This window comes from Anomaloglossus baeobatrachus, chromosome 4 (assembly GCF_048569485.1).
Source record: "Anomaloglossus baeobatrachus isolate aAnoBae1 chromosome 4, aAnoBae1.hap1, whole genome shotgun sequence".
Taxonomy (NCBI): Eukaryota; Metazoa; Chordata; class Amphibia; order Anura; family Aromobatidae; genus Anomaloglossus; species Anomaloglossus baeobatrachus.
Window position 1 is genome coordinate 231842788 of NC_134356.1, and position 15363 is coordinate 231858150.

General features: G+C 46.2%; 1 protein-coding gene across 1 annotated transcript in view; it reads left to right on the forward strand.

Moving 5' to 3' along the window:
- Positions 1-15363, forward strand: part of WASHC4 (WASH complex subunit 4) — a 160339-nt gene that overhangs the window by 15365 nt on the left and 129611 nt on the right. Inside the window, exons 2-6 of the mRNA XM_075344739.1 lie at positions 788-927; positions 10387-10440; positions 11826-11891; positions 12540-12585; positions 13598-13665. Coding sequence (XP_075200854.1) covers positions 788-927; positions 10387-10440; positions 11826-11891; positions 12540-12585; positions 13598-13665 — 374 coding nt within the window. The remainder of the gene's footprint in view (positions 1-787; positions 928-10386; positions 10441-11825; positions 11892-12539; positions 12586-13597; positions 13666-15363) is intronic.

The window sequence follows — 15363 nt, forward strand, 5'->3', positions numbered from 1 at the left end:
TTGTAAAACGTGAGAGAGAGAACGATCAGCTGATCCTTCACAATAGCCGGCCACTGGCATTTGAGACTGAACAGATGATCTCCCCCGGCGGCCGGCTATTTGAACGATCAGCTGATCCATGATTCTGATTAGCCGGCCGCCGGGTGATCAGTTGATCGCTCACAGAAGCCGGTCGCCGGGTGATCAGCTGATTGCTCACAGAAGCCGGTCGCCGGGTGATCAGCTGATTGCTCACAGAAGCCGGTCGCCGGGTGATCAGCTGATTGCTCACAGAAGCCGGCCGCCGGGTGATCAGCTGATCGCTCACAGAAGGCAGCCTCCGGGTGATCAGCTGATCGCTCACAGAAGGCGGCTGCAGCTGATCGTTCGGCCGCTGAGAGCATGCGCAGAGAAATCCTAAGGATTCCGCTGCTCAAAAAACGTTACACTCTGCGTTCCTGCCGCCCGACGGTCAGTCGTTCCACGACTCATCAGTCGTGCGGAGGATGCAACGCAAGAGCATCAGTCACAATCCGCCGCTCATATAAGTCTATGGGAAACAACGGAATCCGCCAAACGAATTGCGTTGTTTATAAGAGCGATGGATTGTGACTGATGCAAAACAACGGAAATGTGAACATAGCCTAACTTGTCTAATCGTTTTTTTTAGCAGGAAGCATCTTATCTTCACTATCATTAATTGGAGCTGTAAAACAATCATATCAATAATATCTGAATCCAAGGAAATGAATGTCCTTAATGAATAATTCTTCCTTCCACTGAGCTTGTGTTTTTCGTTTGTCCACAGAAATTCATGCAGAGGTACAACTGAAAAACTATGGGAAATTTTTGGAGGAATACACGTCTCAGCTCCGAAGAATAGAAAATGCCCTGGATGATTCTATCGGGGAGGTGTGGGACTTCAGTCTGGATCCGGTAGCCTTAAAGGTTTGATGACTGTTCACTTCACACTCATATATGGGAATATTCATATCGTTTCTACCCTTTCTCTGATCTGTGAGAAGTCATTATACAAATAATGTAATTTTAGTAAAAACATAGATCTAAAATGTACAAGCGGTATTTGGAGAAAACAAGATAACTGCTGGGGATTTGTGTGACTGCACATTTCCTTGGGTTATATCCAGTCTAAAATTGACACTCCTTCGGTCCCAGTAATACAGACTGTGCTTTTGAAGACCACTTTATCACTTACTGACAAACCGATGCAGTTTCTGTGCATATTTCAGCGGGAAACCTCATATGGAATAGCCGTGCTGAATAGGCCTAATCAATATGTGGCAGAAACCAAGGATCAGCTTCAGATTTCAGCCGTGGGCTCCAGGACATGTGCACTTTGGCTTTTTCCACTTGTTAGCAATTCCCTATAATTTCATAGTCTGTCACACTTGTGATTTGGCTATATACATTTTGTAAAGATGGTCACCATGTGGGTAAGCTAATTATGTTCTTTACTATGTACCCTGCTAATGGTTATCACAAAAAAACAGTCTCAGAAAAGTGACCAGATGACGGTATAAAGCAGCGAGGAGCTTTAAAGTGAACCTGTCGGGTCCAATATGCACCCAGGACCACAAGCTGTTCTGGGTGTATATTGCTAATCCCTGCCTAACTATCCCTGTATACACTAGCATAGATAAAGAGATCTGTAGAAAAAGTATTTCTAAAGATCATTTCTTATATGCTATTGAGGCCAGGGACAAGGACGTTAGTTCTCTTGGCTAGTCTGCCCCCTTAGTATGCCCCTGTGGGTGTACTAACATGCTAATGAACGCGCAGCTATGCTGCACATTCCTCCCACTTCATGGTGGCCATTGGAAGATGGATGCGCACTGCGCATGATCCGGATTCCGCATAACTTCCAGTCATGCGCACTAACCTAAAAGGTTCCGTTTTAATTGTCCTAGTTTAATTGTGCTAGTTACTTCCTTCACATGGCAGAAAGAAGACCCCAAGTTTGTACTATGCAATGCAGTTGGGGGATCAGATGGACATCTTCTAGGTTGAATTCTGAACTATTCATCAGCACTGAAATCTAGTAGTAATGAATGAAGACCAAAATCGCAAGAACGTATTTTGCACTGCATCTCTACTTTGCAATTTGAAATCATTTTGTAATTCATCATCTAGTACGAGCTTCAATGGGGTTTGCTGGGCATAAAGAAAGAATAAAAATAAATCTGGTCGAAAACACTCTTAAGGGCACTTTACGTGCTGCAGTATCGCTACCGATAGTGTTAGCAAGCATACCCGCCCCCGTCAGTTGTGTGACACGGGCAAATTGCTGCCCGTGTCGCACAACATCGCTTCCACCCGTCACACTACTTACTTGCCTAGCGAAGTCTCTGTGACCGGCGTACCGACACCTTTCTAAGGGGCGGTTAGTTCGGCGCCATAGCGACGTCACTAAGTGGCCACCCAATAGCAGAGGAGGGGCGGAGATGAGTGGTATATAATTGGCTCTTAGGCCTAGGGAATATATATCATCAGTATCAAACAAATATATTCCCAATTATAAATTTATTTTTAATATAAAAGATTAACAAACAACCACACCTACAGTGAGTTAATTATAGTACATATACAGCCTTGGATATCAAGGACAGAATTCACATACGATAATTCATATAAATACAGACTGCTCACTCAGGGGTAATGGATAGTGCTCCACAGATAACTTAACTTATGGACTTATATGTTCTTTTCCATTATATTCATGGCAGATGCCACTATAATTCAAGTAGGTCCAAAGAAATCAAGGCATATAGAATCCAGTCCCAGTGTATTGAGAGTGAGTATTTTCCATCATGTTTATCCTCCACACATGCATGTGTCATCTTAAACGATACAAATGCTTATACCTGATAGACTGTATTCTGCTTTTTGTAGCCTCCTGATGAACCACAGTAATTCATGTGGGGAAACGCGTTGAGGTGAAGATTATCTAAACAGACTTGATGGAAAATACTCACTCTCAATACACTGGGACTGGATTCTATATGCCTTGATTTCTTTGGACCTACTTGAATTATAGTGGCATCTGCCATGAATATAATGGAAAAGAACATATAAGTCCATAAGTTAAGTTATCTGTGGAGCACTATCCATTACCCCTGAGTGAGCAGTCTGTATTTATATGAATTATCGTATGTGAATTCTGTCCTTGATATCCAAGGCTGTATATGTACTATAATTAACTCACTGTAGGTGTGGTTGTTTGTTAATCTTTTATATTAAAAATAAATTTATAATTGGGAATATATTTGTTTGATGCGGAGATGAGTGGGCCAAACATCCTGCCATCTTCCTTCCTTCCTCATTGCCGGCGGGACGCAGGTACGATGAGTTTCCTCGTTCCTGTGGTGTCACACATAGCAATGTGTACTGCCGCAGGAACGACAAACAACCTCGCTACTCACCAGTCAACGATTTTTGGTGTTGGAGCGACCTCTCCAATACCAACGATTTTTACCTCTTTTGCGATCGTTTTAGGTCGCTCCTAGCTGTTACACGCTGCGATGTCGCTAACAATGCCGGATGTGCATCACAAACACCGTGACCCCAACGATATATCGTTAGCGATGTCGCAGCGTGTAAAGCACCCTTTAGGCTATGTGCCCACATGTGTGCATTTGCATGCAGTTACGCTGCGTTCTGCACTGCAGCGTAACTGCATGCGTCCTGCGTCCCCTGCACAATCTATGAATGTGCATAATCCATGCCCACGTTGCGCTTTAGAACGCAGCGATTTGCATGCTGCCAAATCGCTGCGTTCTAAAAAGCAACATGTCACTTCTTTCAGGCGCTTTGCATGCTGTCTCCCTTCTGTCTATAGGGAGAGGCAGCATCCAGAGCGCATGAATTCTGCAGTCGGCAAAGTTTCAGAACGGAGCTTTTCAGCTGCGCTCTGAAGCGGACATGCAGTGACTTTACGCTGCGGTGCAGAGCGCACACACGTGGGCACATAGCCTTAGTCTTAAGGGGGCTGTACACGCTACGATATCGTTAATGTTTTGTCGTCGGGGGGAAAAGTTGTTAGTGACGCACATCCGGCGTCATTAACGATATCGCAGCATGTGACACTGACCAGCGACCTTAAGCGACCTCAAAAATGGTGAAAATCGTTCACCATGGAGAGGTCGTCCCAAACTCAGTAAGGGTTGTTTATCCAGGTGGTTCTTCGCTCATGCGGCAGCACACATCGCTATGTGTGACACCACAGGAGCGAGGAACGTCTCCTTACCTGCCGCCGTCCCCAATGCGGAAAGGAAGAGGTGGGCGGGATGTTACGTCCTGCTCATCTCCGCCCCTCCGCTTTGATTGGCCGGCCGCTTAGCAACGTTGTGGTGACGTCGCTGTGATGCTGAACGTCCCTCCCCCTTGAAGGAGGGATTGTTCAGCAGTCACAGCGACGCCGCCGACCAGGTAAGTATGTGTGACACTGCCGTAGCAATAATGTTCGCTACGGCAGCGATCACAAACAATCGCATGCGCGACGGGGGCGGGTACTTAGATGCTCGCTATCGCTACAAATTGCTAGCGATATCGTTACCGTGTAAAGCCCCCTTTATTCCATTTATAGCTCCCTTGGAGCCCCCTGCAGCCCTTCTTTTGGTCTGTTATTGTTTACATTGTGATCCTTCCCTCTGTTCCGCTACACTACATTTCTCAGGATACTCTGTGCTCTGTGCTCCGGCTTCTCTGCATGCCCACTCAACCTTCAAAGCCCCATCCTGAGATTCCTATAGTCTCAAGATGGATAAGTCACTGGACACATTGTTTCTACGTCCTAACAATTCTATCCTGAGACTCACCTGCGGACATTAATGATATAGGTCCTAATACTGACACCACACAGAAGCAATGATTCTTATATTGTATTCCTTTATTATAATGGAATGCCCACCCTTTTCCCCCTCTAGCCAAAGTCACTTGGTGATAAACTATTATCTGTACAGCCTACACTACTTCCCTTTGCACATCCCCAATCACTCACAATGGGAGGACCACCTGCTATAATATCACTGTTGAGTGCATACTGCTGGAGAGCTGCTGCCTGAGTCCTGTCCTGCATGCAGGTCAAGTTATCTACTAGCCTTAACGCCGGGCTATTTTTCGTTTTTGAATGACCTTATTTTGTACTTTTGAATGACATTATCCATTTTATCATATGACGTAATGGTAAATAGGAAAAAAAAAACCCTCCAAGTGAGGCGGAATAGCAAAAATAATGAAATTCTGCAATATTTATTTATTTTTTTTTACTTCCAGGGTTGAATTTACCATAAACCTGACCTGGCACTATGATTCTCCCGGTCAGGGTAACAAACATGTATCATTTTTGTTCTTTTTAAGTGGTGAAAAAGAATTCAAAAACTTTGGGGAAAAAAATCTTTGTGTTGCGACTTTCCGAGAGCCATAATGTTTTCATTTGTTGGGATATGGAGTTGTGTGAGGGCTTGTTTTTTTTTTTATTTGCACCCAGAGCTGATGTTTTTATTGACATTATTTTGGGGTATATACCGTATTTTTCGGACCATAAGATCCACTTTTGTTCCTCCAAGTTTTGGAAGAAAGTGTGGGGTGCGTCTTATGGTCTGAATGTCAAAGAGGGGTACCTGCGGGGTAGGGAGCTGTGGGGAGTCAGCGCTATGCAGTGGGATCACAGGAGGAAGGGAGGGTCGCTGCTGCAGGAAGCCGGCGGCTGGAGAAACCATGTGTGCCCGCTGCTTAAAGTCAGTGAATATTCATTAGCTGCTCCCCGCCCACCTCTCTCTGCAGTCAGTGATTAGAGGCGGGTGTGAGGAGCAGCAAATCAATACCTGTTTAATGTAAACAGTGGACACACGTGGGACCTCCAGCCCCCGGCTTCCTACAGAGGCTGGGGAGACTGTGTGTCCGCTGTTTAGGAGGCAGGAGCAGGGTGTCGCTGCAGTCATGTCTGGCCTCTGCACTAGAGGCGAAGTCTCCCGTAGCTGACAAGGACCTGCAGTGATGTAATGAAGAGGGGTGGGCCAGAACAGCACAGGGCCCTGTCTCTTCATTACATCACTGCAGGTCCTCAAGATATGGGAGACTTTGCCTCTAGTGCCAGGACCAAACTGAAGCATGGTGAGCATCACATCTGTAAAAGTAAGGCAATAAATAATATAGTATAAAGCCATTACTGTACACCTGGATGGGGTTGGATCATGTGTATATATATATATATTTATACACACACACACACTATATAACTCTATATATGTGTGTGTGTATGTATATGTATGTATGTATGTATGTGTATATATATATATATACCGTATTTTTCGGACTATAAGACGCACCGGACTATAAGACGCACCCTGGTTTTAGAGGAGGAAAATGGGAAAATAAAACTTTAAGCAAAAAATGTGGTCATGACACACTGTTATTGGGCGGGGATCTGCTACTGACACTGTTATGGGGGTGATGTCCCCAAATTCTCTACTAAGGTACCCCATCCTGGTAATGATCCTCCTGCCTTGTATATGATCCTGCTATAAACCCCCATCCATCCTGTTCACATACCCCCCCCATCCAGCCTGTTCACATACCCCCCCATCCAGCCTGTTCACATACCCCCCCCATCCAGCCTGTTCACATACCCCCCCCATCCAGCCTGTTCACATACCCCCCCATCCAGCCTGGTCACATACCCCCCCCCATCCAGCCTGGTCACATACCCCCCCCCATCCAGCCTGTTCACATACCCCCCCCATCCAGCCTGTTCACATACCCCCCCCATCCAGCCTGTTCACATACCCCCCCCATCCAGCCTGTTCACATACCCCCCCCCATCCAGCCTGTTCACATACCCCCCCCCATCCAGCCTGTTCACATACCCCCCATCCTGCCTGCTCATATACTCCCATCCTGCTATATGCCCCCATCGTGCTCATATACCATCCTGGTATATGGCCTGTATCCTATAGCACAGAGAAAAAAATAAACGTTTATACTCACCTTTTCCTCACTCCCTCCAGCACCGATCATCTTCCTCTCTGGCACGCTGATCTGTGTGTGTGGAGCCGTTCCCCTGCTGCATCGCGATGTCTTCCTGTCTGTGCCGATCAGCTGACCAGCTCAGCACAGATCAGCTGACCGGCACAGCCAGGAAGACATCGCGTGCAGCAGGGGGGCGGCTCCACACACTGGGACGGGTGAGTGTACTGATTCACTACACCCCGCGCTGGTAATGACGCGCGGGGGGCAGTGAATACAGCCGCACATGATCACTCCAGGCTGTAATTGCCAGGGGTGATCATGCAGACCGGCTCTTTGCTATGCGCTCGTCCCCGCTCGTCCTCCCGCCCACCTGTCAGTGCCGGCTTCAGCGCTGAGAGATGGGCGGGAGGATGGGCGTGCATATGTAATGAGCGGGCCCACGTGGTCACGGCAGGCGCTGCTGCTGCCTGCTCGTGCCCCCGATGACCCGCAGCACCCTCATTCCCAGCCGCAGCCCTATAGTCAGACCATAAGACGCACCCCCAACTTTCCCCCAACATTTGGGGGAAAAAAAGTGCGTCTTATGGTCCGAAAAATACGGTATATATATATACACACACACACCAGATTGGAGGATCACACATGTAATGATGGGGAACATACATATTCCACGACGGGGGCCATATATACCTGGAAGGTACCCAGGATGGGGGTTATGAGGACATCATTTGGGGATATTATTACCTCCATAACACTGTCAGCAGTTAAATAACAGTGTGTCATGACCACATTTTTTCTCTTTTCTATTTTTTTCCTCCTCTAAAACAAGGGTGCGTCTTATAGTCCGAAAAATACGGTACTGTGTTTTGATCGCCTGTTATATTATTTTTTTCTGTTGCGGCGGCCGAAAAACTGAAATTCTGGCTTTTTGATTTTTTTTCTCTCATTACACTGTTTACCAGTCTGACTAATATATTTTATATTTTGATACATAAGACTTTTATGAACTTGTCAATACCAAATGTGTGTATTTTTATTTTTTTTTTTCTTAATTTTTAATGTGATAAAAAGGGGAGCAATTTTATTTTTAAAAAATAAATATATTTATGAAGCGCCACTCCACTTGCAACATTAAGTGGCACATGTTGCCTGAAAAGATGCGTGTGAGCCCGCATAAAAGGCAGGGAGATGACAATGATGGACACAGGAAGTAATTTGTCATTAAAGGGCTAAAGCACAGGCAGGAAATCTCTGTGCTTTGAATAGACCCTTGCAGGAAGTGAAGCACAGACAGGAAATCTCTGTACTCTGTGCTTTGAATAGACCCTTGCAGGAAGTAAAGCACAGACAGGAAATATCTGTACTCTGTGCTTTGAATAGACCCTTGCAGGAAGTAAAGCACAGACAGGAAATCTCTGTACTCTGTGCTTTGAATAGACCCTTGCAGGAAGTAAAGCACAGACAGGAAATCTCTGTACTCTGTGCTTTGAATGAACCCCTGCAGGGAAGTAAAGCACAGACAGGTAATCTCTGTACTCTGTGCTTTGAATGGACCCTTGCAGGAAGTAAAGCACAGACAGGAAATCTCTGTACTCTGTGCTTTGAATGAACCCCTGCAGGAAGTAAAGCACAGACAGGAAATCTCTGTACTCTGTGCTTTGAATGGAGCCTTGCAGGAAGTATGGTGCTGGATGTCACATGACCACGTCACATCTCAGAAACAAAGAATTTTAACAGCAAGTTCTGAAGCTTTTTCATTTTACATAAGTTTTATATTTAATCCACGAGCAGTTCTGGGTGTATATTGCTAATCCCTGCCTAACTGTCCCTGTATACACAAGCATAGAAAAAGGGATCTTTAGAAAAAGTATTTCTAAAGCTCCTTTATAATATGCTAATGAGTGTGGGGACTAGTTGCAAGGGCCGTTACTTCCTCCGAATAGGCCGCCCTCATAGCATGTTAGTACACCCACAGGGGTGTCCTAACATGCTATTCAATACAGCGTCACCACCGGTGATTCTCGTACCTGTATTTGCTGTGACCGCGCTTCTGAATGACCCAGCACTTCCAGGCATGCGCAGTATGAAGCAGGGTGTACGCGTCCCGGCTTCAGAGACGTCTACTACCCATGACTGGAAGTTTTGGGGCATTCAAGAGCGTTCACCGCAGACACAGGTACGTACAGCTGTTAACGCTGCATTGAATAGCATGTTTGTACACCCCTGTGGGCGTGCTAACATGCTATGAGGGTGGACTAGTCGGGAAACTAACACCTTTACGACTAGTCCCTGCGCTCATTAGCATACGATATAAGAGCTTTAGAAATACTTTTTGTAAAGATCTCTTTATCTATACTAGAATATACAGGGACAGTTAGGCTGGGGCCACACGGGGACTACTGCGATCCACTTGCATGACACTCGGCTCGTGCTGGCAGTACAGCAGAGCCAAGTGTCAAGCATGTGTCCTTGCTACTGAGGTCCGTTCGTGCAAGCAGACCTCAGCTGCGGAGGGCGGGCCGGCACTCAGGAGAGGAGGGAGGGATTTCTCTCCCTCTCTCCTGCGTAGCTGGCTATTGCCATTCTCGCACTGTACTAGCGGTACACCGCTGTACCGCGAGTGCAGTGCGATTTTTCTCTCGCCCCATTCACTTGAATGGGTGCGAGAGAAAGAGTCTCAGCTTACAATCGCAGCATGCTGCCATTGTTTTCTCGGTCCGATTAGGGCTGAGAAAATAATCGCTCATGTGCGCGGTCACACAGGCTAGAATTGGTCCGAGGGGAATGCGATGTTTTATAGCACTCCACTCGCACTGTTTTTCTCGCCGTGTGGCTTAGGCCTTAGGCAGGGATTAGCAATATGCACCCATAACTGCTCGTGGGCCTGACAGGTTCCCTTTAAATGTTATAAATATTTACTTGTGAGATGTGGAAGGCATGTGTATGTGGGTTAATAAGTTAGGCTTTGTAGTAATTCATAGTTTATACTAATCTCCTCTCTGAAGATTGCTGTACATTTTGGTATTTTATATTACTTTTGATTTTGGTTTTTGTACAGCCTTAATTACACTTTCATGACCTAATTGTAATAAACGTGCTATAAACACCTCCCTTAGACTTCTATATTAGAAATGCTGCGGCCCGGGCCTTGAGGTGGTAATAATCCTCCCGCCATTCTAGGTGACCCAAGTGCTCACATAGGCATGACTTCTACATGAGGGGAAAGGGCCCTGTCTTAGTGGATTAAGACATTTCTTATTCTCTTAAGTTTTATTTCTACAGAAAGACTAGACCCCTGAGCAGAATGTTTGGGAGTGTTCACCTTTTGCTTCGGTTTATTTGTATACTTTCATTGCTTGTGTGACTTCCTCTTTGTTTTAATAAAGCAGTTATACTAATGCAATGTCTTCCATCCCTCAGCTTGTGCCCTATGAGCAGTCTTCCCTTCTAGAGCTCATCAGAACGGAAAATAAGGTAATAAATCACACTGCGAAGGTGATCGCTCCTTGTCCTATGGTTAATGTTATGCTGGAATGAAGGGAAGTCATGAGCCATTTACAATGAGAATGTTTTACATTACCTGTATGTAGCCCAATCATGTATGACTGAAAGCATTAAAAACAAGCAAACTGTTTTCCTCTCTGAGGGATTCGACTGGTTGTTCATTTTCCAGAAATGTTCACTCAGAGCAAGACCAAAAGAAATTGCTACTGTCTATACCAGTGGTTCCCAAACTCCAGTCCTCCCGGCCCCAGCAGGTCGTGTTTTCAAGATTTCTTTAGCATTGAACAAGTGATGGAATCCATATCAAGACATCTCCAGTGCAATACTAAGGAAATCCTGAAAACACGACCTGCTGGGGCTGAGAGGACTGGAGTTTGGGAATCTGTTCTCTACATAGTGAGATGTACTCTACCATTATGTTCCACATAAAGTCTGCCTGCTTGCCAGTCTGCCTGCCTGCTTGCCGGTCTGTCTGCCTGCCTGCTTGCCGGTCTGTCTGCCTGCCTGCTTGCCGGTCTGTCTGCCTGCCTGCTTGCCGGTCTGTCTGCCTGCCTGCTTGCCGGTCTGTCTGCCTGCCTGCCTGCTTGCCGGTCTGTCTGCCTGCCTGCCTGCTTGCCGGTCTGTCTGCCTGCCTGCCTGCTTGCCGGTCTGTCTGCCTGCCTGCCTGCTTGCCGGTCTGTCTGTCTGCCTGCCTGCCTGCTTGCCGGTCTGTCTGTCTGTCTGCCTGCCTGCTTGCCGGTCTGTCTGCCTGCCTGCTTGCCGGTCTGCCTGCCTGCCTGCTTGCCGGTCTGCCTGCCTGCCTGCTTGCCGGTCTGTCTGTCTGCCTGCCTGCCTGCTTGCCAGTCTGTCTGCCTGCCTGCCTGCTTGCCGGTCTGTCTGCCTGCCTGCCTGCTTGCCGGTCTGTCTGCCTGCCTGCTTGCCGGTCTGTCTGCCTGCCTGCCTGCTTGCCGGTCTGTCTGCCTGCCTGCTTGCCGGTCTGTCTGCCTGCCTGCCTGCTTGCCGGTCTGTCTGCCTGCCTGCCTGCTTGCCGGTCTGTCTGCTTGCTTGCCTGCTTGCCGGTCTGTCTGCCTGCCTGCCTGCTTGCCGGTCTGTCTGCCTGCCTGCCTGCTTGCCGGTCTGTCTGCCTGCCTGCCTGTCAGCCTGCCAGTCTGCCTGCTTTTTTGCCGGTCTGCCTGATTGCTAATCTGCTTGCTTGCCAATCTGCCGGCCTTCATATCTCAGTATATACTGCTTGGATGAGGAACAATATATAATTGAAAAATTTTCCTTACATTTCCATAATTTGTATTCCATTTACTGTAGAATTCTTTATCCTCACGAGTTTTACTGACCTGTCTGTGCATTTTATCCTTTAGGTTTTAAATAAAGTGATCACTGTGTACGCCGCCTTGTGCTGTGAGATTAAGAAACTGAAGTATGAGGTAAGTTATTTTCCTTCTATGACAAATCCTTGTTTTTACTGGTCAAATGTGGTTCGTATTTTGCCATGGAACGTTGTGCCTCCTCCCATTCGGGCTGCAGTAACTTGATCTTTCGGAGATGGGGGTGTAGCTGAGCACTGCAGAATCTTACACACTGCAAACTTGTTTTTCAGATGAAATGACCAAAATGTCAATTACTAACACTCTCCGTACAGACTGTCCTCACTACAGGCCAAGGCGTGGGTTATTGCAGGACTACTATAAAACATAACTGGAGCGTGTGTGTGTGTGTGTGTGTGTGTGTGTGTGTGTGTGTGTGTGTGTGCGCGCGTGCGCGCTGGACTAGACCCCTGAGAACCGCATCTTACCTGACGTCATCCGTGATTCTTCTTTTGATTAGCCGTCCTGGCACGACGTCACATGTGCATCACACCAGGCTGACTAATCAGAAGAAGAGTATCAGATGCCGGGATGTACATGGCAGTTCTCAAGGCAGCCACAGATATGGATGTACCAGGTCCTCCAAATCAATAGTGGGCGGATGTGCAGGCCAAGGCCGCTATCAGGACGGCACTGCTGTATTGTGCTAATTTAGGCTATTATGTTGTAGCTTTGAGTAATTCTGCTTTTTGATTCCCTGTGTGACAGGCAGAAACCAAATTTTATAATGGACTTTTATTCTACGGGGAAGGAGGTAAGCCATCTATATGAGCACTTCTATTGCATGTAATACTTAGTAGGAGACTGTGCGCACCTTGGAATTGGGGAAGGGTTACCGTTACCTTTAGCATCTAGAATATCCATACTTCACTAGGGGTCTGACATATAGTCAAGGGAGGAATTTGGGTGAAGACTGCTAATGGAGTCTTCGTTTGGGATATTCAGATACGGTGCCGTATTAGATGGATATCAATGTATCAGACAATGAACACACAGACATGTTCTCTCCTTCAGCCAGCGTCATCAACTGAGCTCGTGTATTTGAAGAAACCCAATTATACAGTTTGCATCATTAACCTTGAAAATACAACACAGAGTTTAAGGGAGTGTTTCACTCCTTATTTTCTCCCTGCATGCTGTAAAACACCTCTTTGTTCCTTGTACATTCTTTCTGTGCAAACCTTACTGATAAGACTTTGCAGCTTTACATTCTGGCTTCATTATCTTTGGTTAACTCCTTCATGACTATACAGCTTTGAATTATATTATAGGTCTCTGCAATTGCTACATAGACCGACAGATAATTATGCTACTACATCTATATTTTGATTATTTACATACACAGATATTCTTATTACGTTTAAACAAACAAGCTATAGCTCAGACCACCTTCACAATATTGATCTCCAACCATTTCCATCAATGAAAGGGCTATGCTGTAAGCTTCTGAAATGGCTATCCCTCTTTTTCATGACCATCTGTTTATGCTATCAGCATTTAAGGTCATAACTGTTTTCAAGATGAAGGAATCATTACTGTATAAAGAATAAAGAACAGATCACCCGTTTATTAGTAACATGAATGCAGATGTTGTGAAATTTAGATCTTAGCATTACCACATTTATTGGGCAATCTGAATGCTTGTTGAAAATAGGAATATACTAGTATGTCTTTTCTAATCCAGTTTTTTAAGGGGAATTTAGACAGTAAAAAACAATGAACTGTTGTCAGATCTATTAATTATCATATTTGTAATTTCATTCCAGCTCCAGAATCCAGCATTGTGGAGGGAGATTCCCAAATACAAATGGGAAGGTTTGTCTCATTTCTGCAGGTACATTTTCTGCCAGACAGTGAAAAGAGTCCATATTCCTGCCTGAGAGCAATAGGAGCTAGGTGCTGAGACCCTGATTCCAGCCATGTGTCACTTACTGGACTGCTTTCTGTCATTTTGATAAAATCACTTTTTTTTTCTGCTTCGGATTTACCAGTTCTCTAAATGCTGAGCTGTGTATAATCCTACAGCACTGATTGGCAGCTTTCTTTCAAGACTGTGCATAAGCAGACGCCTGCCAATCAGAGGTGGTGGTGGCATTATACAGAATTTATGAATATGGAGAACTACATGGCAACACGGCAGGTGGATTACTAGTCCACTAGTCTGATTTTATCAAAATAGCCTTCAGGCCTGTGAAGCACCCCCTCCCCCCATACCATACACATTAGACCAATGTTGGATAGACCTAATGGTCTAATATGCGAGAGATGCCGATAACGCATGACCAATTCCAGACTGCTGATCACTTGTTCTGCTTGAGATAAGCTTCTGGAATATTTGTCAGTCAGCAGCTTTCCCATAAAGAACAAGGGAGCTATGGCTTTTCTCTGGATCAATATGTATAGATTGGATTGGATGGACCTGTGTTGTTTTGTTTGTTTTTTTTGTTTTTTTTTTAATTTATATTTGAGAAGATTGTTTTTCAATCAAAATCACAAAGTTAATTTGGTATTATTCTAATATGTATAACTAACGTAACTGTTTCAGGACCGCCTATAGACTTCAACCATCCATGGGGTTCAGCTCCTAATCTGCAGTGATGTTCTAAGACGTCCCTGCATAGGAGCACAGCAGCATCGATCGTGTAATGCTACGTACATGGTTTATTATCATCAGTGCCTTCACTATATATGTGCTTTTATTAGTATGGGTGCCACCATGGATTATTAGATCTGTACTTACTACTTATGCCGGTATCACACGGTACAATCTATCGTGCGATCGCACGAGCGATCGTACCCGCCCCCGTCGTTTGTGCATCACGGGCAATTAGTTGCCTGTGGCGCACAAAGTCGTTAACCCACTGTCACATGCACTTACCTCCCGGGCAACGTCGCTGTGGGCGGTGAACATCCTCTTCCTGAAGGGGGAGGGACGTTCGGCGTCACAGCGACGTCACACAGCCGCCGGCCAATAGAAGCGGAGGGGCGGAGATGAGTGGGACGTAACATCCCGCCCACCTCCTTCCGCATTGTCGGCGGGATGCAGGTAAGCTGTGTTCGTCGTTCCCGAGGTGTCACACGGAGCGACGTGTGCTGCCACGGGAACGATGAACAACCAGAGCACAGGAGGAGGACCGAAATTTTGAAAATGAACGACGTGTCAACGAGCAACGATAAGGTGAGTATTTCTTTGTCGCTCCATTGGGAGACCCAGACAATTGGGTGTATAGCTTCTGCCTCCGGAGGCCACACAAAGTATTACACTTTAAAAAGTGTAACCCCTCCCCTCTGCTATACACCCTCCCGTGCATCACGGGCTCATCAGTTTTTATGCTTTGTGTTGAAGGAGGCACACATGCACTCATGCTCCACATTTTAGTCAGCAGCAGCTGCTGATTATATCGGATGGAAGAAAAGAGGGCCCCTAACAGGGCCCCCGGCATGCTCCCTTCTCACCCCACTGAGTCGGCGGTGCTGTTAAGGTTGAGGTACCCATTGCGGGTACACAGGCAGGAGCCACATGCCGTTTTCC